Raw genomic sequence first — 27,189 nt, 5'->3', positions numbered from 1 at the left:
AAGAATATAATAGTGTACTTTTAAATAAAATTAATGACATTTTTAGTAATTATTTTATAAATAATTATATATGAAACTAATATGTATAATTTTTTCAGTAAAATTTTAAATAAGAAAACAATCTAAAAAAAAAAGGAGGCTGAATGAATTGAATATGTATAGATAGGTGGCCGATATAGGGAAAGGCAAAACTTGGATATTCATATTTACATGTCATATGAAAAAGAGAATTAAAATCAATTAAAAAGGAGCAGATGCTATATCTCTTATCTCAGTCAGCTGCCGCTGCTCTAATTCATCCACAGACTGCATTTCTCTGCTCATATCCTTCATTCTGTCTCCATTTCGTCCTCCCACGGGCTCTAAACCCTACATTTACAATAATAACATATAATATCCATAGTTTACCATACAATTCATACGCGATAAATTAATAATAATTACTGAAAAATCATATGCAGCAATAACAGTTACTAATACCCAGAAAAAAAAAAGATGAAATATATAAAATCATCAGTGATTTAGCAGGTCAGGATTTCAATGAAAAATAATTATATTAAGCTTCTATTATTTAACATAGTATGGAAACTTTAATGAAAAAGCGATTAAAGATTTAAATTTCACCACTTTTTTTTTGTAATGAATCAAGTTGGAAGAATAATATAAAATCATTCTCGACACTTTATTTAAAAAGGTTGAAATACTTTTTTTTCCATCATTAATTGGAAAATGTTAGGGCTTGCATTCTTGTTATAATTATTATTCTGCAAAATGAAATGAAAAGCATGCAAATTGTAGATTATATAAATATGCACTTACTCAAGAGGTTATTTACCTCTGTAAATATACTCAATGCTTCTTCTATGCTCCTCGTATTCACCACATACAGAGCTGCCTCCTGTGATAAAAAATTTAACCTAATTTTAGCATGCAATATCACCGAATATGAAATGACTCCACCCTACCTAATCATCAATCCCACAAACATTCCAAACATAGAAGTGCTGCCTGTAGTGCTACAGCACCATCCAAGACCCTCTCCTTCAGATATATATACCTAAACTAAGAAACATATAACATATGCCTTACTCTAGCAAATTGGATTTGATCCATGGTCAGAGTCCTTGGTTCACTTTCCATTGATGATTTTCTTTGAATCCTCACCATGGCTGCATCACCTTCCATCATTTAGAGAGAGAGAGAGAGAGAGGTAGAGAATGAAGCTCTATGAGCAGGGAAGGGGGCCTGGAGGATATGGTATTCTTGTGCAATATTGGACCTGCACGTACGTGAAAAAGAGCAGCAAAATCTTTATACAGGTGAGGTGATACGTGGCTAGGGTTAGCTGTTGCACCGCCTAAAGTAACTTCTCAACGTAGAACCATCAAGATCCGACCACGTGGCAAGCTAGGGATCGTTGATGTGACACGTGTCAAGTGATCATATCTCCGTCTCTTTTCAAGAAATCTTTTGGTCCCTATGTGTACATGTTCCATAAGAGGATAGACTTGTAAGATTTTGGTTTAGTTTATTTTGGTTTAGTTACGTGTTCCTTATGGTACGGAAGCCAATAAAAAAGGGCCACGATCTATGATCTAATTGGTAGGTGTCGGAAACACTGTGACGAACAGAAACAACAAAAAGCAAACCCGATACGTGTAAAGACACTATTTTTATGGATATTTCTCCATTATTCAACATGTTCATCCTTCAATCAAGGGATGCAAGAAAAGCAAAGAATCCAGCAAGGTACGAGAGAATAAATTTATCATGTTGTCTTGGCACTCTTTTCATATATATATATATATATATATGACATTTATCTGAGGTAACACATCCGGAAGATTATTTCATGTTTGTTCATATTATATCTTGTCGTTCATAAACTCTTGAATTACCATTTTAGATTAGTTTTTTTTATCTCTTTTGCAAGTGTATGATATTTTTCTCCATAGTGTGGATCATGATAAAAAAAACAGAATTTATTAGGGTTCGACCTTGTGTTTAGACCATTTTTCATTGAAGATGAATATTGCATGAAGTTTTTTTTTATAGTAGCCAATACATTAACACGTGTCATTGTGAGAGTTGTGGTCAAGACCTTGAGAAATGTCGAATAATCACAAATGTATCCCTTGGTGTTTCTTTTAGATGCTCTTGTTAAAGATTAATAGTGTAATGGAGATTTTTTCTTTTTAGAAACATGGATGATATCAAGGGCGGAGCCAGGAATTTTTTTTATCCTGGGCTATTAAATAAATATATAAATATTTTTTAAGATCGATTATTAATTCATATACATGAATTTTTAAAGTTAACAATAAAGTTTTAATTCAAATACGTACACTACCCAAAATATTAAAAAATAAATTTAAAAATACATAAAATTAAAGCGAAAGTAAAAATAAACTCACTATTAAAGTTACATCCTTTGATGTTTTGTGGAATATAATTCATCTATAATCGAATCTGAATCGATATTGTAATAACCCCTCAACCGGGATAAAATAACAATATCATGTCAACTGAAAAACAAAGTAATTAAATTTTTTCTCTCTTTCATTTCCTCCTTCCTTCACTTGATTTTTTCCTAGATTAGTGTTTTATAAGTTGAACTTTGTAAGTTTACGAGGTTATTCTTTCACTTTTTTTATTTTTTTCCTTAGATTTTTTTTATGTTTTTCCCTTACTTTTTTCTATTTCTCTCTCGCCTTTTATTTTTTTTATTTTTTTATTCTGCTTCTGCCCAGTCGGAAACATATAAAAGAAAGGAGGAGCTGATTTGTTTTATTTTTTAATGGCAAATAACCATTTTACTCTTAATGAGTCATTTTGCTTTTATTTGACGGTCCTTTTTTTTTTGTTAGCACTACCAAGCTCCGTTCATTCTAAAATTTTAACCAGATTTTATTCAACATATTTTAAGATTCCTCGTAAAATTTCAGCTCGATCTGATTGTTGGATTGAAAATTACGTCCAATAACGTAAAACTGGTCAAATTGTGATTTTTCATCAAATTTTTAAATTTCTCTAAAAATTCTGAAATTTTAACCCAAGCTAAAGCATAATATTAAAAGGCTCCACGCAAATTTTCAGAATTTTTTGATAATTTAATTGAAAATTACGAATTTGTTTTACATAAAACTAATAAAAAAATATTGATAAAATCTTGACCTAGGCTAAAGCCCACCCCAGCCTTTGCCATACCTCCGCCTATGGATGATATTGTTTAGTCACGTTAGATTGATTTTGCAAAACAAGTCCAACATGGAATGAGGCATGCTTTAACACTTAGGTTAGTATTTTAATTTATTTGATCAAGTGACAAGCATATAGAAAATCAAAATGATTAAATAAATGTTTTTTGTGTGTAGAGAAGAAATGTTAAGTACATCAATCGTTTTTTTTCTTTCAAAACTCGAGAATATATAATCTTAAAAAATATTTAAAAATTAAATATATTGTATAATTCACCATAAAACATGAAAGGTGACAATTTTCTTTCATGGTAATTTCCACCATGCACCTATATCTGAAGTCGTAACATGTACAAGTGTAAAATAAAAAAGTGAAATAGAAGAGAGAGAGGGGGGCGAAAAAGAGAAGGGCAGCTCATTTAAGCCATGACCAATTATGCTAAAAATAGCACAGCCCGACCGAGCTTAAGATTCGAGTATGTTTGGGAGTATAGTTGTGGTTGTTATTGTTTTTTAAAGTATTTTTTATTTAGAAATGTATCAAAATAATATATTTTTTATTTTTTTAAAATTATTTTTGACATCAGCATATCAAAATGATCTAAAAACATTAAAAAATATTAATTTGAAACAAAAAAATAAATAAATAAAATTTTAAATTTTTTCAAAAATATTTATAAAACATAAAAATAAAGAAGGCAAAAACCTAGTTGGACCTCCTAACCAAACTTCATTATATATATAGTAGCAGTGATTTTTTTTACCTAACAGGTTACAACAGAACCAGTCAGTTGGAATTTGGGCCTTGAAATGTTGACCAACCAAAAAATTAGTTGGTAGCCTTTAAACAACTGACAGGGGCAAAGATAAAGAAAAATATTGATGGTTATGAATGTATTTAAAGAATATAATGTATATACAATATCTGTGATAATTTCACTCCCTTTATTATTATTATTATTTTTTCCAGAGACTGTCTCAGAATCTCTATTTTTCTTAACCGCGGAGAATATCGTAGTAACACTTATCTGAGAAGCTATTTAAAACTGTTTTTAAGAGTATTTTTTATTTAAAAATATCTTAAAATAATTTTTATTATTTTTTAAAACTTATTTATAACATCAACATGTTAAATTAATTAAAAATTAAAAAGAAACAAAAAATTCTCAAAAACACTTTTTAATAAAAAACAAACACACAGACAAACACCTGCCAAACTGGAGCTGTTCTTTCCTGCTGTCCCGTCGACATCGTGCATGAATGGGTTTTGGGTCAGCTTTGGAGAGGACACAAGGGATCTGCAAAATCTTTCCTTTTCATTTTTGATTTGACTGGTCGTGTCGTTTGTTTCCAGTCGTTGTTTCCACTTTCGTGATTTAAATTGTCGGCCAAACAATAAAGAAATAACTTAAAAAGAAACACAAGAAATTTGGCCTCCTTCTCGGTAAATGTTAATGTATCAATATCATCGTTCCATTCTCTTACGTAAATTAATTGATTTTGTTTTTTTAAAGTGTTTTTATATTAAAATATATTAAAATAATATTTTTTTTATTTTTAAAAAATTATTTTTAAAATTAAAGCATCAAAACGATCCAAAACATATTAAAAAATGAACTTTTAATTAAAAAAATTAAATTTTTATAAAACGTGATTTGCACCGCGTACATAAATCCTTAATTTATTCTCTAATTTATGTACATATCCTCTCCAGGCTGGGTCATGTAATTATAAATTTTTTAAAAAAAAATTATTGATTTTATCACAACTAGATTAAACTATGTTAATTGAGTTACAATTCAACCATCTTAATATTAAAATCAATTCAAAATAAACAAGGATTTACTGTGCTAACCCGCTCAGTCGGATTGAATTTAAAAACTATTTCTCTGTTGAGTTTCGAAACAAAACTTTTATAGTCAGCATAATCTTGTGAACAACGAAATCTCTAGTCAAGAAAGGGAAAACAAGAGATTTAAAGACAAAAAAACGAAAAGGGTGAGGATACTTTTGGGTATGTCACATACATAGGAAATTAGGTATGCTGGCATTTAGCTTAGTTCATATCAATCTAATCATCTTGGGCATTTATTACTTGGTGAACGCAAAACTCAGTCAAAGCTACTGTGTGTCCAACCTTATGATGTAATTTTTTAAAAATATATATATTAAAATATTAAAAAATTAGAAGCTCCTAGTCAGTTTCATACATATATTTTTTTAGCTATAATATCTTAGAGAAAGATATGAAATTTGGATGCATGCAAAGGACATTCCTCACCACTTAACTGTGAAAACTGTATTTTTTAAAAATTTAATTTTTTTTATTAAAATTTAATATGATTTGTATGTTTTAATTCGTTTTGATATATTAATATAAAAAATAATTTAAAAAAAATAAAAAAAATCATTTACATGCATTTCAGCACGAAAAATTATTTAAAAAATAACTGCTACCACACTGCGAAACATACTCAATATCTCTACAGACTCAAACAGCTTTATTTTATTTTTCGTTTTAAATCTCGACTGATTTTTTTTTCTATTGAGTTTTAAACATATTATTTATATCCAAACTGGTTAGGTATAAAATCCATTTTCATCCCAACAAAACCCTTTAGGATTCTGGTTAAATAGTTTCATTAAAAAAGAAGAAAAAAAGTTAATTTGGTTTCTTTAATATTAGAATAAGTGTACTTTTTATGTGAACAGTATCAATAGCGTATTGACTCTTTGGCGAAAAACGATGAACTCGACTAGACTTTCATTCTCTCACCAACCTAACACTATTTACTTTTAATATGTTAGAGTTAGATGCGTAACGTAATCAAAGGTATTTTAGAATTCTTACACATTTTGATAAAAATTTTGAAAAAATAACACAAGTTAATATTGAAAAAATAGTATAGTTTGAATATAATTGATGTTAAGAAAAATAGTTTAATAGAAAGAATAACGCTGTTTAAAAAATTATATCTCTCTCAATTTAATTAACATATATAGAAAGTCGATTTAAAATTTTTTTGAAGCTCAAATAGTCAAGAAATAAGACTTCAAATTCAACAATCAATAAAAAATAGGACATCGAGGACATAATGAAGCTTCATTTTCGACATACTTAGTACCGCTAGAGAAATCTTAATGAGAAGATTTTAACCGAACCTTGAAAGACCATCAAACGTCATTGTGATTTGTTAGGGGTTTGTTCGGGGCTAATTTAGGATTAATTACAACCTCATTTGTTGTTCTTTCAAGGTGTAATTAGAATCTTCTTATCGAGATATTTTTAATGGTACCAAGCGTGTCGAAAACACTGTCACAGTATGTCCCTGCTAACCCATTCTTTTTTTTTTCCCTTTTTTTCTTCCCTTAACTATCTCTCTTGCCACGTCACCTTATTTTCTCTTTCTTTCTTGACTATTAGATTTTGAATCCTATTTTTTAGTCATTGGATTTTCATAAAAATTTGAATTGATTTTTGTTTACGTTAATTAATGTGAAAAAAAAACATGACTAAATAACCGCTATTTGAAACAGTGGATGTGTACAAAAACAACATTCTCGAATGTGATTGTGTTCAAATTATGTTATTTTCTAAATAATTTTTCAACATATGTTATTGTCCAAAAACTTCTAGCAAACTACGTTTTTTTTATAAAGAAATCTGGTAATTAAGCTTGGTTCTCTTTTTGTTATCTCAATTGTAAAGTCAACAAAACACCTAAATAAAAGATGTTATGCACAACAGTTTGAGTATAATTTTTTTCTTTGATGGCAAAATTACCACATGCTAATTTTTCTTTGAAAAACATTGTAGAAATAGATTTGTTGGTACTGTTTATTGAACAATGTAATGAAATCTTTGTCATTGCCAAAAAACAAATGTCTTGGTTTTAAGGGGTATTGAGATTTTTCTCAACACACATGTTAGCGCATGGAAGGCGCCCACGTATTTTAGGTGACACATGCGGCAACTCTCGTGGAAAAAATATCATTCCGCCATGTTGTTGAAAACGTTGCCCTGCAATTTTTCTAATGGTGCAACGTGTGTCAATGGTGTTGGCATCGTTTAGTGGTGGTGAACCTTTCTTCTTTTTCTTCTTCTTTTCTTATTCTCTCTCCTCCCTAAAAATTATAACTTGGTTTTTTTTATTGCTGATGTTTCAACTTTAATCCTTATTCTTTTTATTTTTATTTTTTTTCTTTGTTATTTTATAGAAGTTTTGTTTGTTTTCAATTTTATCATTCAATCTTAATTTATCATCTATTATTTTTGCTTTCAATTTGGTCTTTATTCTTTTGATTTCTAGCTTTTTTCCTTGGTCTTTTTTGTAAAAGTTTTATTGGTTTTTAATTTCATCATTCAATCTAAATTTATGATTTATTATGTTTTTCAATATGGTCCTCGTTCTTTTTATTTTTTCTAGGCCTTTTGTTGAATTTATTTTTCCTTTTAATCTCACCCTTCAATTTCAGTCCTTTTATTCAATTGATTTTTTCTTTTCAATTTAACCCTCTAATCAAATATAAAATTTATCTTTTATTTTGATTTTGATCCTTATTCTTTTAATTGTTATTTGTTTTGTTTTGAATCATTTTGTACAATTGAAATTATTTTTTCAATTATATTCTTCAACATTTAATTAATTGAGAATTGAGTTTTATGGTTTTTCCAAACAGGGTGTTTTTAGTATAATAATTGGGATGACATGTTTGAAAGTTAACACAAGTTGACTTTGATTTTTGAGAAAAAATGAATTTTGTGATTTTTTTTGTTTTTTTCCTACCAGATTATCATATTCTCATGACTTAAGTCACGGGTTTGGAGAGACAAATCATGTTGGCTAGGTCTTAATAATCGAGGTTACAAGTTTTCCATGTTAACTCGGATTGACTAAAACAAGTTGTTTTAGATCCTTTATTTTACCCAATTTTATCCTTATGCATTTAATGGTCTGGAAATTGAGTTGCATCATTTGTCTCCTTTTGAAAAAGATATTTTTTCCTTAGATTATTGTAATCACTTTTTTTTTTAATTTGATCTATCTATTATTGTTGTTTTTTTTTTTTGTATTACCTAGTCAAGATAAAACCAACTCCCTTGACATGGTCATGCCTATGACTCAAGTCGCGAATTCTTCTCCGTTATTTGAAATGTGTTCGTGGCACGAGGACATCATTTTTTATGCAAAAACAATCAATCCCATGGGATAGCTCGAGTCCATAGCTAATATATATTTTAGCCACTTTATACTAAATCCTTCATTAGTCAATTTTACACAAACATTTTTCTACGGGGATTACAATTCACCCGATTCATTGTGTATTTTATGTAATTAGATAGGGTAAGTTCAAATTTTTATCTGACTTGACCACGAGGTAGATATAGGTTTACCCAACCCGGTCCACCCGGTATTTTAACCTTTTTATTTTATTTTATAGATATGTCATTTTATTTTTCAAAACAATATACAAACATTTATCTTATTATTTACAGAGTATTTTTATGATTTCATGCATGGATTTAAAATTTAAAATTTATTTTACAGGTTTACGATTTATAAATAAAAATATATTTTCTTTTTTCAGAATTAGACTTTACCTTTTAATAATTAATTTAAAAATAAAAAAAATCAAGCAAGGTTAGGTACTCAGTGGGTACTCGTCAGGTAAAGAAAGTTTTCCGATTAAATTGAATTGTGGCGAAGACATGTAATAAATTTAGATATTTCAAAATTAAGCTCCAACCCCTTCCTTAGCCATTCATAGCCTACTGGACGTATAAAGAGAATAATTTTTTTTCGAATATTGACTCTAAATTTGAACCGAAGGAAGCCAATCCACCAAACTTACTATTAAGATAGTTAAAGTATAATAACCCATCAACAACCTTTTCTCAGTGTTCATCAACAAAAGTTTAGAAAAAAAGAAATGTTTTATATAAAAAAAAAAACAACAAAACACTCTTTCTGGCTTATATCTCATCCCGACCCGTGTTTGTTTTTGCGATTTAACTATGTTTTTAATTTTTTTTAATATTCATAAACAAAAGTTAAGAGAAAAAAAAGAATGTTTTAAAAATAAAAATAACAAAATACTTTCGCTAGCTTGTATTTCTGATTGTATTTGTTTTTGTGGTTTAACCATGTTTTTAAATTTTAAATTTTTTAAATTTAAATTTTTTTTTCATAGGCTAGTATTAAAAATAAATTTTAAAAAATAAAAAATATTATTTTAATATATTTTTTATTTAAAAAAAAACACACTTTAATAGGCCACCTTTCTTCTCATCCGCACCCAGCCAAAAAAATAAAATAAAAAAGCCTACAGCTCATTCCCTCCCTCCTTAATCAAGCATCAATCAATCAATCTTCGTTAAACCCACTTATCTTTCTGCTTTATCAACCTTTTCTTACTTCTACTTTGAACAAAAATAAAATTTATATATATTAAAAAAAAACAAAAAACACAAAAACTGGCATTGACAGAATATATTCAACCTTCGCCATTCCCAAGAACCAAACTAAAAACAAAAAAAAAATCTCTTTTTAAATAAATAAATAAAAGTAAATTGAAGGGCTGGAAACAGGTATCTTTCATAGACACCCAATCCTTCTCTTCCCTCACTCCCCAATCCTACCCTCTCTCTGTATGGCTTGACCCGGTCTATCACTCAGTACTGATTCATGGCCCAGTCCAATCACATAAGGCAATGCTCTACTTCCCACCCTCGTCGCCGGAGATCTTCTTGGTGTTGTTCCTTCGCTGTGCAGCCTTCAAGCCCAGAGAACCGTCCCTTCACAAAACCCGCTTTCCGCAAGAACAGGAAACCCGATAGTTCGGTCTCTAAGCCTGGCCCCTACTCGGTCCCCAACTCACCCAAACCCGGGTTAAATTTCGTGGGTCGGATCGACCCGAGAAGAATTCTCTCTCCAGGCCGCGTCTCGCCTATTGATTCGGATCCTACTGCCGACACGACCCGAGATATCATACCCGACCCGTCACCTCAGGTGGATTTGAGCTCGAAATCGAGATCCGAATCTTTCAGGGGAAGGAGTGAGAGGAGGTCGTTCTCGGATACTGGGTCAGATTCGGGTCGGGGCGTTTTTGATGTGAGGCTGAATTTGAGAGGGAGGAATGGTGGGGGTTTAGTGTTGGAGCTGAATTCGGAGGTCTTGATTGCAAATTCAGAAGTTTTTGCGGGTTCGATTTGCGAATATCGAAAAAAACTGGGGTCGAAATGTAATAGTAACGAGGATGGTGGTAATTTGTCAAGAAAGATTTGTAGAATTGAAGTGCCTGATGTGGAGAATTTGGGAGTTTTTAGGGACACAATTGAGTTGATGTTTGAAGAGGATATTGCTAAAAGGTTACTCAAGATTGGGGCTTATAGAGCCATTGGCATACTCGAGGTTAGTTGCTGCTGCTTCCTTTTCTTTTCTTTTTAATTTGAAGATTTTAGTTGGGTACTGTCTCTATTAACGCTGGAGGAGAAATTGTTTTTATGTTTTTTTGATTTAGGGGCTTTGGATCACTTGAGTTTGTGTAGTTACAGGAATTGCTGTGAATAGTTGTGCTATGACTGTTTAACCTCAGTTATTTGTACATGACATGTGCTTGTGGTCTAGCGTAAGGATGCTATGGAGACACTTGTGTATGTCATGCACGGATGGTTGAGATTGGACTGTTACATCAATTGCAAATGTTCAAAGCATTACTCGCAGGCTTATATCTTAATCCTGCTTTGTATCGATGCAATACCATTGCTCTACAAGAGCTAGAATAGTACTATCCGATTTTAATTTAGAGTAATGGATAGGTTAAGGTGGCAGTTGGATAAGGGTTTTGAGCAGTTGTGACATCGTTGTCGTTGTTTGTGCATGACTTGAGTATATGAACTGGTGGGATTCCCAGGTGCATGCCCGTGTCATGCACGGGCAATTGAGATTGAACAATCACATTGATTGCAACTGTTAACAGTTTCCTTTGTGTGGTTTCTGGAATACCTGATAATCTTGAATAGATGGTTAAGATAAACAGTGAGCTAAGTGCTCCTCAATTTTTTTCACTGCATAGAATTGTTCTCAAGGAATCAATGAACATTTTGGGCAGGCTTTGCAACAAGCGCATTATGAGTTCTGAGAAATAGCTCATGATATTATGGGGATAGAATTGTGGGCTGGGTTATAGATTTAGTTGTCTGTATGAACTGCAAGGCATGTGACATAGCAAAATAATTTCTCAAACATACCTTGTCTCTTGTTCAAGTACATTTTGTTTTATCATTCATTGTCGATTACTGGATGTGTTAAAGAGTAAACGGGGGAGAGGGCCTTATTGACTGTCTACTTTGCAATTGACTTATAATTCATGGTGCCTTTGAACATGTCTTTTATCTTATACTTTTGAATAGAAAAGAATTTGTTAATAATGTTACATAATCAAGTTGGTGAATTTTTTTTCTTGGCTTTAAATATTTTGTAGACAATCTGTTTTTAAGCATCATGCTATGAGTTGGAAGAAAATGATTTGTGCAACTGATCCTAATTTATCAGAGATTGAGATACAGTATAATAGAGTTGACAATTACTCATTCCTCACTAAGACACAACACACACATGCATGTATGCTTATAGACATGTAACTTTTTGCAAGGGACCCTACCTAATCCCTTCCTTCATATTCTTCCATATAGATATACTAGATGGAAATTGAGTCTGTAATCATTTCTGAGGATTCTTCAAGTGTGTGTTTGGTATTATAGGAGCAGTCACAAACTTTTCATCCTAATTGGAAAAGCATCAATATGAAACTTTTCCAATTTGATTGGAAAAGAAAACCCGAGTTTTTTTGTCATTGCAACCACAATGTCATACACCAACAAAATTGTTTCTGCTCATCATTTTTATAACAGAAGTGTTGTCTTTAGAACCACTTCTGTGAAAACATTTCTCATATAAAGAGATCAAAGAAAGATCAGTTGATGCATTTTTCTTTTTAACCTATTTTGGAGGCATTATTATTTAGGAGCTGAATTCATAGATTATGCTAGGTGGGATATCTTAAAATGGGTGATGTATTTGATCATCGGCTCAATGTCATTGGGGCTGCTAGATTTGAATAAAATAGCAAAAGGTTATCAACAAGATTCACATCTTGTAGTTTAATGGATATCGACATTGTGTCAATGATCAAAGTGTCTAGTTGTAGCGAACACCCATTATTATGATCTTCAACTTCTTGTACTGTGCTCTCCCCTTTTCTAGATTATTACACAGCCTGGCATTAGAAAAATGATTGCTCACATTAATTACCATAACATAGAAAAGTTTACAGTACAAGGCTTAGATTTTGTCTGTTGTAGCCACATATTGAAGAACTCAAATGAGGATGTGTTTTACTGACAGTCCCTTTGTCTTTATCCATTTGCTTATTGATCTAACAAGATCTTTTGAAACTATTGCAGGTATCAGCTGGCATCATGTTTACTAAAGGCGTTTTGTCTTGTTTGAAATACCTTGAGGCTGTTCCTTGGACGGAGGAAGAAGAGGACAAACTTAGGAATCTATTTACAGTGTTTAAATTTGATGAGACCACAACTCGAGATATTTTGGCTAGACTCCACTTGCTTAGTTCAGAAGATTCTCAACAAAATCTAGCTAGGCAGCTTGTTTGGTCTATTACTACTTGTGCCGATGCCAACGCAAGAAATGAACTGAAGTCATTAGTTAAGGGCCTCCTTTGCAAAAGTTCAGTATATGAGAAGGACCAACATGATCTCACCAAGGAGGATCTTTATGATGTTTGTCATTCCTGTTTAGGTTCGATAGTCAGCCTCATGGAGGAAGCTTCTGATATCATACCCCAAGGGACAGTGGTGAAAAAGGAAACAAGTAAGCCCTTGATTGGACGCATCTCCAGACAGGTTGATAACATCATTTGGCTGCTGGAAATCCTCCTTGATCGTCAGATTGGTGAGGAGTTTGTGGGAATGTGGGCAGATCAAGTGGACTTGCTAAAAATGCATGAGAGTACATCTCCGATGGTTAGATATGAGCTCAGCCGGGTTTCTGCAATTTTATTTATTGCAATGGGAACAAGAAAATTGCATTGCCGCTCAGAAGCAAGAGCAGCGCTTCTCCAGGCATGGTTTGGCCCAATGCTACTGGACTTCGGTTGGTTACAGAGATGTAAAAAAGGGTTGGACATGAAAGCATTAGAAGAAGCCATGGGTCAGACACTCCTTACACTTCCTATGAAGCAGCAGTATATGTTGTTCACAGAATGGTTTGGGTATTTCTCCAAGCATGGTACTGAATGTCCCAATCTCAGCAAAGCCTTCCAGATCTGGTGGCGTCGTTCATTTCTGAGAGGGTCAGAAACTCATGCAATTGAATCCAGGTAATAGGTGTCTCTTGTCATTGCCTACCCCTGTAACCTTTGTGGTCGTGTATGCTGAGGGGTTCTGAAAATTAGGAACTGAATAATGTATATCTTTATGTAGAATCGTTGTAGTAGTGGTTAGAGCATTAAGTGACAAGATATTTTATTTTTTTTGCTAAATTTATTTTTAGCTTCATCCACTATAAATTATTTTGTGAAAAATATTTTCATGAGGAAAACATGAGTTATTTGAAGGAATATATTTTTCTATAAAATTATAATATTTATGATAAAAATGGTGGTGGTAGTTATGATGGCAGCATTCAAGATTATAATGGTATAGTAATAGATTCAAGACTATAATGATGATTGTTGTTTAGTGGCAATGATGATTATAATGCTATAGTAATAGAATGATGATTGTTGTTTAGCGGCAATGACAATAATGAAGAAATGAAAATCGCGATCTTTTCTTCATGTATATTTTCTGAAAAGCCTCTATCCAGTAACGGTGAATGCTTAAAGTTGAAAGGAGTTCACGGATTCAAAAGCTTCCTTCCTCTCTCAGCAATTCGAGTTAAATGCCCCATTACAAGTCGGGGCCAGAGCATCCTTCTTTGCAGTGGCAACTCGTTTAAATCTTACGACTCCCTTGGTTCTGTTAACTACTAATTATTACTCTTAACTTCAGAGATATATCCATATGCATGTTAAAATAAATTAAATAAATAAAACGTGTAAGAAAATTCATGATATTATGTTATAAAAACATTAAAACTTAAAAATATCCACCAAAATTATAATGAAATCCAAGAATTATCTTCTAGGACGTAATGATGAAAGCACCCTCTTCCCATGCATGCCCTTTGCTTGGCCAATGTTCCTTCCAAGGAATTGCTATATGAACAATGAACTTGCTAGAGAAAGCATACGTTGGTGTTATAATGAAGTGCATAACAAAATCTTCCAGGAAGCTTTTGTGGAAGGGGGATACTACCGAGAGTTTTGTTCCATCGAGAGAAATTCGTCATGGGGACCCTCTCTCACCTTGTATTTTTGTTCTTCGCATTGGAAGATTAGCCCATCTTGTCTTAAAAGCCGTTGAAAAGAGTTAACTGGGAACCTTTTAAGGTGGCTGGAAATGGTCTCTAAAAGTAAAAGTGTTCCTAGGAGAACAGGGCTGGAGCTTAGTAGATGTATGGGTTTTCAATGGACTCATAATCTTGGGAAGATACCCTGGAGTTCCTTTAATCCCAGAGAAGGGTCACTAAAAGTACTTGTGGAGATATCGTGGATAGAGTGAACCGAAGATTAGCCTCAAGAAGAACTAAACAATTATCCTTTGCTGGTCTTACTTTTAGTAATTCAGTTTTAGCTTCACTTCCTATGTTTACTACGCAGACCACTACGATATTAGATACCTAAGGAGGTTTGTGAGATGATTGACAAACCTTGGCAGGGAATTTATTTGGGGTGATTCTAAACAAAGTAGAAAAATCCGAATGGAAAACTATTTGCCAGCCGAGGAACATAGGAGTGCGGAATCTCAATGAAGTTAGCTTGGGGTGTTGTGACAAGCAAAGAGGCATTATGGGTTAAAATTATCAAAGCCAAGTACTTTTATGAAGGGTATGAGGGTTTCTCTCTCTTAATTGTGGATGTCTGATTTAATTTATATGTATTTTGATTAATTCCTTGAAATTCTAAAATTAATATCAGATAAGTGACCAAGTAGATTAAAAATTCAGGTGGAGTATCACTCGTGTTGGCATGTGAGACTAGCGCGGGAATTTGTGATGAAGAGTAGGTTTTGGGTAGTGGGAAATGGGCAAAAAGTGAGATTTTGGTTAGATATCTGGGTGGATAATTTTACCATCATGCTGCCAGGAGATGTTTGGCCAGTGAATTGTCAATGCAATTGTATCCATTTGCCCCCTCTCCCCTGACAATGGTCATCGTCATCTGCTTTTTTTGGTCACATGGTGACAGAAATTCTCTCTTAAATCAGCTTGCTCTTGCTTGGAGAGTGGGAATCAATTTTGGAACCCTAAGGACAAGGTATGGGATTTAGTTTGGAAGTGGAGAGGGCCACAGCGCATTAAGACGTTTCTTTGGTTGGCAGTCCATAATGGTTTTCTTACAAATGGGCAAAGATTTCATAGAAAGTTAACTGCAAATGTTAGCTGTATTTTATGCTCTGATATTGCTGAGACTGTTCTGCAGCCAAGCCTTCATGGTTTGGAGGATTGAGACGCAGTATTTGGGGTCTTGGCATGAAACAAGTGGAGTTGGCATGACGATAGGGTATCTCATCCCAGAGCCAACACTCATTTGAACCATGAAGGCGGCTTGGAGGTCTTTTGGCGCGTCTCCCCATGTCCAGTTACATTCAAAAAAATTGATTAATTGGACGCCTCCTCATGACTGTTGGAAAAAACTTGACAAAGATGGGGCGAGCAAGGGAAATGTTGGTGCTGGGGGCCTGATCAGAGACTTTAATGGCAGGTTAGTAACAGGTTTGGAAGCTGGCGGAGGAAGCTGCGAGGACTTGAAGGCGGAGGAAGCGGTGAGGCGTTGAAGGCGGAGTTATGGGTTGACAAATTGGGTCTAGAGATGGCTTGGAGTTCAGATGTGAGACTGCTCCATGCGGAGCTGGATTCCCAGTTTTTCCGCTCATCTCTGGCCTTTCGTACAAAAAAAGGAAGAGAAAAAAAGAACAATGAACTTGGTTCATGAGATTATAAATTAAAAAATAAAAATTTATTATATATTCAAGTAAATCAAATCAATCGTCTTATAAATTTATCTTTCTATCCAACAAACTCAATCTGTAAAAGATTTTTTTTCTCAAAATCTTAAGGGGTTGACTTAATAGTTAAAGATATATATTTTATTTCTTGATTTTTTATATTTAAATCCTAAGACAAGTATTTAAAGAAAGATTTTATATTTCGACAGTTAAAGATTATCTATAATAGCTTTTAATTACTATCTTAAATTAAAATAAAAAAATATGTTGTTTTATCCCTTTTGTTTGTTTTGAAGGAAAAAAATTACATAGAAATAGATTTATTTAATATTTTTATATTTATTTCTTTAAATAAATATGTTTTTATTCTCTCTCTCTCTCTCTCTCTATATATATATATATATATACTTATAAGAAACAAACTATATCACTATGAAATATACGTTGTTTTGGTTGAGGTAAATCCAGTCAGTGTAATAATTTTATGTTCCTGAGGATATTTCTTTTCGTTTCCCTTTCTGAATTAATTAAAAAAGATAAAAAAAAACCAACGACTCTAACCAACACTGCCACCCAGCCTTTTCACTCACTCTCTACGAATGTTGACACTCAAATACTCTCTCTTTGCTGCTAGCTGGCTTCTACTGTCACCTTCATTTACTACTTTCTTTTGTACATTTTGTAGTCTGTTTGGTTCCTGAGAAAAAAAAAGGAATGAAAAAGAAAAATGGGTTTCTTTTTTAATGCTTTCTTCTGTTTTATGTAACAATCTGAGGTTCAGTTTTGTCAAAGATTTCCTGCAATTCCTTGACTATGTCTTATTGTCTGTGGAAAAACTGCTGCATTCTCTTTTGATTGTGGTTAATGTACTATGATTGGCTTCAAAAAGGTTAAGATGCTGAATTTTTGTGTTTTTCTTTGTTGGGTTGTTTAGATAAGCTAATTTGCGCAAAAGGGTGTCGGTCAAGATTCATGCTTGTAGTGAAAATTCATGTCATTTTGTGTAATGAAGTGAGGTTATAGTTTTCTGGGTTTAGGCCAAAAAATGATACCAAGTAGGCCACAGACTCCAATTGGCGGTTCCTCTTTGTCTAACCTGTGCTTTTGAGATCAAATTCTGCTATTTTGGGGTCTCAAGGAGGTGGTTCCATGCAGCTAGGTCAGTATAACATGAATTTGGTTGGGGACTTTCCAAGTATGTCTTCTCTTATCAATCAGAGTTTTGGGAATGGTGGCTCGAGCTCTGGACTTTCTGGTTTGGAGTCTAATCCCATTTCTATGGTAGCAAATGATGTGGGTTTCAGCTCATCATCTGATGGTTTTAATATGGTGAGTTCTGGTTCATCCGGGAAAGTTCAAAGCAAGCAAATTGAACTTTCTGTGCTGATCTAATTACTGCAATACTTGTCATCAGAGGTCAATTATTTTCTGAGTCACGGCTATGAATATTTTCCAAAATCAGAATCACTTGGTTAAATTCTGCTCTGAAGACTTCCACTTTCATGTGTGTGTGTGTATTTTTTCACGTGGATAATTTTTTTTTCCGTACATGATTTATTCTTTCTTGTCCAATGGTGCTACTGAGGTGGTAAGGTGGAGGTTTTGTCAAATTCTTGTGCAACTTTTTATAGATCAAATTCCTATCTTGTAGGTAAACCAGCTTGGAGCTGCAGCACAGAAATACCAAGCTTCTGCTCAAAATGCTTCATCGAACTCATCTTCACCTGATTTAGAAAGTAACTGTAACATGTGAGTTCTTTTGCTGTGAAATTCATTTGATTGCGGTCATAAGTTGGTGGTGGTTTTTTCTTGCCACTCTTGGAAAATTTCATAGTTGAAAGCTTGTTGTTTTTTGTTGCACTTTACTTTGCTGAATGATGAAAATTACTGAACCTGAGAGGTAACATGAAGCTCCCCCATCTCACCACATGATCTGAAAGATCTTGTATTCTTTATAATGGACATGCTCCACTTATTTACATAATTTGTGTCATGTGGATCTTTGGGCATTCAACAAGCAACCTTGATGATGTAGCTTGGAAACTAAGTCAGCAAAGCACTGCCCTTAACCATTAGATCTGCGATGTGAATAAAGTTCCTTTTCCATCCTACTCAGCCAGGACAGTTTTGCATTTTATGTTATTGGATTTATATGGCATATCAATTTGGTGCCCACCCTCCTATGAATAACTGAAGGAAAATGCAATTAAAGTTATTTTGAGTAAAACTATTGCAATATGCTAATTTAATTCTTTGACTCTCAAATAGGGATTGATTCTCACTCCGCTATTCACCTTCATGATGATGTCAATGTTAGCATCAAACAACTTGGCCTTTGACATTATTATGACTGATAAAGTGGAAACAAACAAGGATTGCAATCTAATGCATTTAAGATGTGTCTGGGATGTCATAGAAAAGTTACATTTAAATTTTTATCCGTGGGGCTACTCGATGAATATTCAACTCAATATAGATAATTTTTAGATGGCTAACTTGTTCTATTGATTGTTAGATTCTCAATTTGATACATATGATGATTGGTAAACTTGGTGGAACTTTTATTCACATCAGGCGGCCTTTGTTTGGCTTATATTTATCTATGTGAAATTTCCAGGTTTCTTGCATCTGCTTGTCAACTAGCAAAAGCCTTGGAGATACCTTTAGTTAATGATTTAGGATACACAAAGAGATATGTGCGTTGTCTCCAGGTACCATTTATTGCAATTTTCTGATTTCCTATTAACCATGCTTGATTATTCGACCCAAATAGGGTCATCTCTTTTTCCTTGGTTACTAGTGCACTGTTTGATATGTTCTGGAAATGGCCAAGGCATAATATTTTACTTAAGTCAACTAGTTTCTCATGTGAATTCATTTGAATGTAGTTTAAACTTGCTCGGTAGTTGCTCCCATGCATTTTTCGTTTTAGGCTTTTTAGATGCCATTGATGCATGATATCCTCTCCCAGCCCTTCATTCCTGCCTGCCTGATTTGATGTTTTGATCTTTGTAGTAACAGTGCTTACCAATTTTACCTACCAATTGACCTTACCCTCGGGATTTTGGATTTAAGATCTATATCCAGCGCTAACAAAGCACATGCACTTAAGACGAAATATGCTTCTCCATTTTTGTTCAGATTACATTATATTTGAAATGTGATATTTGCATTCTGCTTGTTTTGGAGAATGTTGGACTGATCATATCTTGATTTTTTCTTTCTTTTTGTCTTTTTTTTTCCTTTTTGGTTAAACAAACTGCAGATATCAGAGGTGGTTAATTGCATGAAAGACTTGATTGACTATACTGCTCAAGAGGCTGGCAAGGGACCAATAGGTAAGCTTAAAGAAACTTCCAACATTTGGTATATGTTCTTTTTGACCTGTTCTGATTTATTGCAAATATAACTATCAATCAATTCTTATCAGCACAGATTGCCATAAGCTGCAACAGTTTGATGTTCTTATCTTTTATTTCTCTTTAATTTTCTCATGCTTTTGTGCTGATTGAAACTTTCTCTAAACTTTCACATCTATGCTTAATCAAAAAGGACATGAAAAGAAACCTACAAATTGAAATTTTCTAGGGAGGGTGCGTTGAGTATCCAATAATCATTCATCTCACCACCCAAGTAAGCTTGTCGATGATATGCAGAAGCTTTCTTTCCAAGAAAAAAAAAAAAAAATACATCCTTGCATAGAGCTTCCTTAAAGTAAAAGCTAGTAGCTTTTACAAACACCAAACTGACAAATAGATTGCAATGACACCTTGCTAGCTGCTGCTAGGTTCGTTGAGGATTCCCAAGTATTCTGCTAAAAGGGGGGAATAACTTCAAAGGTTATATATTGGTGAGAATGGATTAATATATTACTTGACAACCTATATGTGACAAAACAAACTTCTCCTATTTGTCCCAAACGCATCAGAGTTTCCTAGAACGCAGGCTAAATTTGAATCTTTTGAGTTTTGACTCGTGGTTATTTAAGTTTTTATTTCACATAATAACATCTTGTTTGTTTTCCAGAGAGTTTGGCTCAGTTCCCCCGCAGAACTAGGCCTTTTTCTGGGCTGCACAGTTCTGATCAGCAACCACCTGAGAAAAAGCAGCATACTAAACCTACATCGAATGATGATCTTCATTCTGTACAGGCAAGTGTCATGCATCCTTCCACAAGCAATGGTGTTGCAAGTGCAAACAATTCCCTCGGCACAAGCTCCACCTCTTCCTCTGCCATTGCTGTTGCCAGGCTTTTTCATCAGAATTCCGTGAATTCACGGATTGAAAATCAGATGACTAGTCCCGGCAGTCCATATACTGGGACATTTGTTCAGATTCCATCTGCTGTCTCTTCAACCACTCTGACACTAGCTCAGCTCAATCCCTCCTCTCCCTTCTCTTGTTTAACACCATCATCATCTAATAATCCTCAAAGTTCTCACAATATGTTAGCTGCATCAACTGCAATAAACCATGTCAGTTCAGCACATTCACCTGTTCAAACACCAATGGAGCAGTCATCTCAGTCAAATGAGGTTGATCCAAATGAATTTCAGAGCTCTGTTGAGAAAATTATACAAGAAATGATGATTTCTTCACAGTTCAGTGGGGCAGGTGGTATGGTCAGTGTTGATTATGAAGGAAATGATATAAAGGACATAAATAGGGTCACACGGTCAACACAAAATGTGTTCACCAGTGGCCCTTGCCTGGAGGGCAATGTGATGGGAAACAAGAAGTCAGGTACTATGGATGGAGGATTTGGGAGTTTGAATGGTCAAAATCATATCTCTGCCTCTACTAGCAGATTCACAGCTGCCATGGGGAATGTCTCCAGCACTTTGTCTGGTAGGTTTGCCATGCCAGTGATGGATCATGATGCTGGTATGAATCATCAACAACAGGCACTGGCTTATCAGTTGCGTCTTGGAGCAGTAAATAGATTTCTTGATAACCAATTTGATTAGAAATCTCCCTGAAGAGTAGTTAATTTTACTGATACTTTCATGGTGATAGTTCAGACCTAGTACGATACCATTCAGGTGGTGATACAAAGGGTTTGAGACGTGGCCATTTTATCCTTTCTGCTGAATCATGAGAAAATTTTGTTTCCTTTGACTGGCAGCAGCTGCATATTGTACAAATATAGAACTTCTGCCAGTAGGCAATTTCAGCTGATGGTGATGGGGAGGCAATATTTTCTTAATTAGCCAGAGATGGATTAGAATTTTATGTTTTCAGAAAGAATCAAGAAATATTCTGCTTTGATAATGAGTTCCATTTGTTCCATATCTTTCTCTAAGCTAATGTAAAATTCTGCAATACCTTATCACTGCTGCTTCGGGATTTCTTCGCACCCGAATCACTAGGAATCCTCGTTACTAAGATATTGTTCTTAGTTACATATAAATGGTTAAGGATGGTTTTTGCAATCGCCTTGGTTTTTTGGGTAAGCAATGATCGACCAATTTTCATGGATGCATTTTAGCTCAAGCTCAGAATTGCGAGACACGCAGCAATTGCGGTTCAGCAGATACATGTTTTTATCAAACTAGACTATCATGATATAAAAACTTGGGACAACATTGACATGACAAATACAAGGCAATGACAATTGTAACTAATGATTTCTAAATGATGTTTGCTGCTGCTCTTTATTCTCTTCAAGCTTCAACGTATTTTTCAATGGCAGCAGCCAAGGTAGCCTTTGGAACTGCACCTATAACACCTTCCTTCTTCTCTCCATTCTTGAACATTAGCACTGTGGGAATGCTTCTAATCGCATATTGTGATGCAATGTTTGGGCAATCATCAGTGTTCACTTTGAAACAAGCAATCTTTCCTGCGTATTCTGCTGCCAATTCATCAATCACCGGTGTTATCATTCGGCATGGTCCGCACCATGGTGCCCAGAATTCAACTAGAACTGGGATTTCACAGCCAATAACCAGGCTATCCCAGCTTGAATCTGTCACCACTTGCACTGTAGAAAAAAAAAATTAATCCCAAGAACATTCAGTGCACAAGCGCAAGCAAAAATGAACAATAGTTGTTTTTTTTTTTTTTTTAATAAAAAAAAGCTATTGTGAGGGAGGGAGAGGGGCTTACCTACACCGACAGCTTCTTGAGCTTTGCATACAATGGTGGATTTATGATTTTTGACTGAAGCATATGAAGAAGAGAAAGAAGATGGAAATGACAAAGAAGAAGACCTCCTTAACCCCCTGCCTGTGGGCAATTTCAACTTCTCTTTTGAGCAAGCTACATGGTTTGAACATAATACTCCAGCTCTAGTAGTCGACATGGTGCTCATATTCATGCTTGCGTGAAGAGCCATGAACTATATGCTGCTTTTCCCCCTCCGTTTGCTAGGTTTTATATCCTTTGTTTACTTAGAAAATGAATCCTATATATCCAGATATTAAGGAAAAAAACAGATAAAAGAAAGCATGTGACCATCTTTCTTTCTTTTCAACTTGTTGGATTTTTAAGTGGATATTGTAAGAGAAATGTAAGGTTGAGGTGACTCCACTCGTGGATGAGATTTTGTCCTCATATATCTCATCACATGAAACTACTTTGCTCTGGAAAATAACATGTGGATTTTTGTATCTCTATTGTAAACAATGTGCACAGAGCAAAGTTGTTTTTTTTTTCTTTGATAGATATTTACTTTTCCGTCAAAAAAAAAAAAAAAAAACTCTTGACAGCAAAGGCCACCTACCAATCTACTATAGAGTTGTCAATGGGCTGAGCTCCACTTGGATTTTGTCAAAATCTAAGTGGGCTTGAATCAAAATCCAGTAAAACTATTTTAAGGGTTTAAGATGAGGCCAGCCTCAAACTGGGATGCCATAGTCTTGGATTATTTGGTTCTAGTCAGTTCATTCATATCCATAAGCTATAATGGCTAAGAGTGATAATTTATGTGATCATGACATCGTGAAAATAACCTTAGATTAGATATGAACTTTTCATGATTATCTTATGAAGATTTGGGTTGTTCTTGAAAAATAAATTCGTTGTGGATACATACACTCTGTGAAAATAATACAAGGAAAATAAAACAAAATGAAGTGATAGATAGAGAGAACAAAATTCTCGTGCAAGACTATTTTTGTCTTTTAAATTTATGCATCGAGTCTAAGACTTGTTTATTCTTACATGTGACTGGGGTATTTATACATCTAGTTAGTTCTTGAACTTAGTTCATGAATTTTTTTTTTTTTAAGGAGATATTAGTGAAAATATTTTTCTAGAAAGTCGAGGGTTGCTATGCTATGTTTTCTATTGGTGAAGATGTTTACAATTATAGTACCAATAAATAACAACAGTCTAAAAAGACACAATTGGTGAAGATGTTGGCATTTATAGTACCAAGAAATAACCATTGTCTAGAAAAGCATTGCCTGCATTACATAGAAAAAATTATGTAAACATGGAAAGTTTATATGCGAGACTTGAAAACTTAAAATGTATAGAGGTGTGTGTATGAGATTGCTGGGTAAGTAAGAAAAGAAAATGAAAAAGGAGAGAGAAAGCAAGAAAAACCCATTTGTTTGGTTTATCTATACTACTAAAGGAGCAACATGGCTAGCATGTGGAAAGGTTGGCCATCTTAGCTATTGGTACTAGAGGTATTATCATTAGAGCTTGTGTGTGACCCCGACATCCCATCCTTTTTTTTTATTTGTTTTTTTTTTTCTTTTCCTTCTTCTCTCTTTTTGCTTGTCTTTCGTGCAAACTCATTATTCTTTACTCTTTTTTAGCCATTGGATCTCTTTATTTGGTTTTGTGGCCATTGAATCCTCGTAAAACTTGTGAGTTGACTTTTACTCATTATTACAACTCATGAGAGAAAAATTCTTATGCAATGCATTAGACATGCACAAGAGAAAAAAATGTGAGGACATGGCTAGGTCTTCCAACCATTTAGACCCAATCCAAATTTCTATTTTTTTTTATTGCATCATTAGTTGAGGAATTATTAGATACTCTCAATACTATACTAATTCATTTAATTATGTGATTACATAATATCTAACCAAATTGCTTTTTTTGTTAGTTGACTTCTCAATACCGATAAATTCTACAGTACTCAAGTTATAACTACTAATACTTATAATATATAAGAGAGGTAAATACAAGAAAGAGAGAGTCATACTCTAACTTACCAAAAGTAATAAGAATATCTTTTCTTCTTAAATTTTGAATATATATAAAAGGAGGAATTAGAAAAATAACTTTTGAAAAATAAAAATATTCTTATCATTTTTTGTTAGTTTGTATGTGATTTTCTCTTTCTTTTGTGTATATCTCTCTATGCTCTAAGTATTAGTAGTTACAGCTTAAGAATCATACAATCTTTCTATCAGTGCCATTACTATCACCTTATTTTTTGTTTCCAAAAGGAAGTTTCATTCTATATTTTAAAAATATCTCATATCTAAATTTTGAAAAGAAAGTAAGGAGATTAAAAAAATTATGCAATATTATTTAACCAACAGTCCTATGGATTGTTTGTTGAAAAAAGAAAATAAACATTTTTTTTTTCTTTTTCTTTTTTCAAAAAGATAACTATTGTCAAATAAAAGATTCTATATCATGTTGTCTATAAATTTGATAGTATTAGTCAACTCCTATAAATTATAAGTCACTTTTAATTAGGATAATGATTTGATCTGGTTCTTAATTTCATACCTTGTATTCTTCTTTAAATATGAACTTTATAGAGACTATTTTGATTCAAGTTAATATATTGATTTCTAGATAATACTTTGTCTTCATGGTATCGGAGTAGGAATTTGATCATTGACTTTTTCTAAAACCCTATATTTTTTGTTCTCATCCCTTTGCCACTCTTGTTCAGTGTGTTTGAAACAAAATCCATTGCTACCCATACCTCTAGTAATGAGCCACACTCAGTTTAAATCACCATAATCCATCTTAATGGCAATAACTTCTTATGTTGATTTTAATATATGCATATGTATATTCAAGGGCGAGGGAAAATAAGTTATCTGACTGGCAACATAAAGGTATAAAACCTAACATATGGTACCTAGGATGTTGGAAAATCCAAGGTTATGACGTAGCTTGTGAACTCCATGGATGAAGATATAAACTTTTTCTCTCTCTCTCTCTCTCTCTATATATATATATATATATATATATATATATATATATATATATATATATATATATATATATATAGTAAAATCCAAGCCTTTTTAGTAAAAAGTATATGGAAGAAATTCTAAAACTTATAAAGTTGAATTAATTATCTATTATTCCTAGTGTTTTACTGGCTCAAATAAGTAGTCATCCTCGTGCTCTATTTTGTTGTTCAAATTTTACTTCTTGAATGATTAATTCAGGTGTAACCGATCATATGACCAATCATTCCCATCCATTTACAAATTATTTATCATGTCCTAGTAGGGGCAGAGCAAGAAAAAATAGTTAGGGGGGGCCAAATTATAAATTAGAGGGGGCAAAGAAAAAAATTCAGTTATTTTTATTAAAATTATAAATATTTACAAGGGAGGGGCATTTTCTTGCAGGGGCCCAGCCCCCCCTCCCTCCGCCACTGGTCCTAGTAATGAGAAAATAAAAAAATGTAGATGGTAGTTTCTTACCTATTGCAGGGAAAGGGTTAATAACAATTTTTGAAAGTATAAATCTTAATGTTTTTCTCCACATTCCTAAACTTATTTGCAATATTATGTATGTGAGTAAACTAACCAAAAATTGTAATTGTCGTGTTATTTTTTATAATTCTATCTATATATTTTAGGACCAGAGTTGGGGAAGATGATTTGCTAGGATAAAATCTTTACTACCCTGATGACAACTTCTTCGGTAGTAAAATAGCTCAAAGCTTTATTAATATAAGTTCAATGTATATTAATGAACGAATAATGCTTTGGAATCTTAGACTAGGATATCCTAATTTTCTCTATCTTAAATATGTATTTCGTGAGTTGTTTAAAAAATTAAATTGTTTATCTTTTTATTTATCGTGAAAGTTGTTATTTATCAAAAAGCCATTGTACAACATTTCCTTCAAAACCTTGTTGTGGTTTAAAACTATTTTATTTAGAGTGTGTTTGGCAGTGTGGTTGTGGGTGCTTTTTAAATAACTTTTCGTGCCAAAATACATGTCAATGATGTTTTTTTATTTTTTAAAAATTATTTTTGATATCAGCACATCAAAACGATCCAAAACGTACAAACCATATTAAATTTTAGTAAAAAAAAAAAATTAATTTTTTTGGGAACGCAGCCGCAGCCGCGTTCCCAAACGTTCCCTTAATTTATAATGATTTGTAAGTCCCTTCAAAGATCACAACTTATCTAAAAAAAATTAATTTTTCATATTAATAGATGATCATATATGATTATGTTGGATTTATTTGAGGAGGGAAAAAATTGAGGTAGTAACATTATTTAAATATTTTTATCAAATGATAAAAAAACTAATATTAGACAAGGATTAACATGCTTTATTATGATAATGGAACATAATACTTTAACAAGTATTTGTGAAATTGTTTGAAAGAAAAAAGGGTTGAACATTATATCGTAACACTCCTTAGCAAACTAGAATTACTAAGAGAAAAAAACAAATATTTACACGAAGAGGCTCATGCCATTACATTTTCTATGAATATTCCAAAACATTTACAAGCTGAAAATTGACGACATCCTATTTGATTAACATGATGCTTACTTGAGTTTTGCAATTTCATTCACCATTAAACTGCCTCAAAAAACTTTTCTTGATACACAAATACAATCTGATTTGCAAATAAAAGTTTTTTAAGAAAATCAACCTTACTTTACCAAAAATAATCTTGA

General features: G+C 33.1%; 4 protein-coding genes across 5 annotated transcripts; 2 read left to right on the top strand and 2 right to left on the bottom strand.

Annotated features, from left to right (window-relative positions):
- Positions 1-140: 140 nt before the first annotated feature.
- LOC18099018 (uncharacterized) lies at positions 141-1,455 on the bottom strand. 2 transcript variants are annotated; one of them, XM_024600357.2, is made up of 3 exons: positions 1,090-1,455; positions 820-898; positions 141-369 (listed from the first exon to the last, which is right to left on the bottom strand). In XM_024600357.2, the coding sequence occupies exons 1-3, from the start codon at positions 1,186-1,188 to the stop codon at positions 296-298; spliced, it is 252 nt and encodes an 83-aa protein (XP_024456125.1). In that variant the 5' UTR covers positions 1,189-1,455; the 3' UTR covers positions 141-295. The 2 variants fall into 2 exon arrangements, with proteins under 2 accessions (XP_024456125.1, XP_006382845.1); XM_006382783.3 differs by having other exon boundaries at positions 836-898; positions 1,090-1,298.
- Positions 1,456-9,704: 8,249 nt separating this feature from the next.
- LOC18099017 (BTB/POZ domain-containing protein At2g13690) lies at positions 9,705-13,876 on the top strand. Its single transcript, XM_006382782.3, has 2 exons — positions 9,705-10,609; positions 12,664-13,876. The coding sequence occupies exons 1-2, from the start codon at positions 9,884-9,886 to the stop codon at positions 13,600-13,602; spliced, it is 1,665 nt and encodes a 554-aa protein (XP_006382844.1). The 5' UTR covers positions 9,705-9,883; the 3' UTR covers positions 13,603-13,876.
- A 2,895-nt stretch (positions 13,877-16,771) lies between these two features.
- On the top strand, positions 16,772-21,620 carry LOC18099016 (transcriptional corepressor SEUSS). The gene is made up of 5 exons (XM_006382781.3): positions 16,772-17,658; positions 17,981-18,078; positions 18,947-19,040; positions 19,595-19,667; positions 20,356-21,620. The coding sequence occupies exons 1-5, from the start codon at positions 17,479-17,481 to the stop codon at positions 21,294-21,296; spliced, it is 1,386 nt and encodes a 461-aa protein (XP_006382843.2). The 5' UTR covers positions 16,772-17,478; the 3' UTR covers positions 21,297-21,620.
- A 166-nt stretch (positions 21,621-21,786) lies between these two features.
- LOC18099015 (uncharacterized) lies at positions 21,787-22,784 on the bottom strand. The gene is made up of 2 exons (XM_006382780.3): positions 22,438-22,784; positions 21,787-22,312 (listed from the first exon to the last, which is right to left on the bottom strand). The coding sequence occupies exons 1-2, from the start codon at positions 22,664-22,666 to the stop codon at positions 21,993-21,995; spliced, it is 549 nt and encodes a 182-aa protein (XP_006382842.1). The 5' UTR covers positions 22,667-22,784; the 3' UTR covers positions 21,787-21,992.
- Positions 22,785-27,189: the final 4,405 nt, after the last annotated feature.

The sequence above is a fragment of the Populus trichocarpa genome, chromosome 5, assembly GCF_000002775.5.
Source record: "Populus trichocarpa isolate Nisqually-1 chromosome 5, P.trichocarpa_v4.1, whole genome shotgun sequence".
In the NCBI taxonomy this organism is placed as follows: Eukaryota; Viridiplantae; Streptophyta; class Magnoliopsida; order Malpighiales; family Salicaceae; genus Populus; species Populus trichocarpa.
The sequence above is the reverse complement of the archived record's forward strand: the minus strand, read 5'-3'. Positions and strand labels throughout refer to the sequence as shown.

Coding starts and splice junctions, on each gene's coding strand:
- LOC18099018 (XM_006382783.3), bottom strand. CDS start 1,188: ATGATGGAAGGTGATGCAGCCATGGTGAGGATTCAAAGAAAATCATCA. Junction 899..1,089: donor ATCAAATCCAATTTGCTAGA/GTAAGGCATATG, acceptor TTTTTATCACAG/GAGGCAGCTCTGTATGTGGT. Junction 370..835: donor CATTGAGTATATTTACAGAG/GTAAATAACCTC, acceptor TTGTAAATGTAG/GGTTTAGAGCCCGTGGGAGG.
- LOC18099017 (XM_006382782.3), top strand. CDS start 9,884: ATGGCCCAGTCCAATCACATAAGGCAATGCTCTACTTCCCACCCTCGT. Junction 10,610..12,663: donor GAGCCATTGGCATACTCGAG/GTTAGTTGCTGC, acceptor AAACTATTGCAG/GTATCAGCTGGCATCATGTT.
- LOC18099016 (XM_006382781.3), top strand. CDS start 17,479: ATGCAGCTAGGTCAGTATAACATGAATTTGGTTGGGGACTTTCCAAGT. Junction 18,079..18,946: donor TTAGAAAGTAACTGTAACAT/GTGAGTTCTTTT, acceptor TGAAATTTCCAG/GTTTCTTGCATCTGCTTGTC. Junction 19,041..19,594: donor GATATGTGCGTTGTCTCCAG/GTACCATTTATT, acceptor AACAAACTGCAG/ATATCAGAGGTGGTTAATTG.
- LOC18099015 (XM_006382780.3), bottom strand. CDS start 22,666: ATGGCTCTTCACGCAAGCATGAATATGAGCACCATGTCGACTACTAGA. Junction 22,313..22,437: donor TCAAGAAGCTGTCGGTGTAG/GTAAGCCCCTCT, acceptor TTTTTTCTACAG/TGCAAGTGGTGACAGATTCA.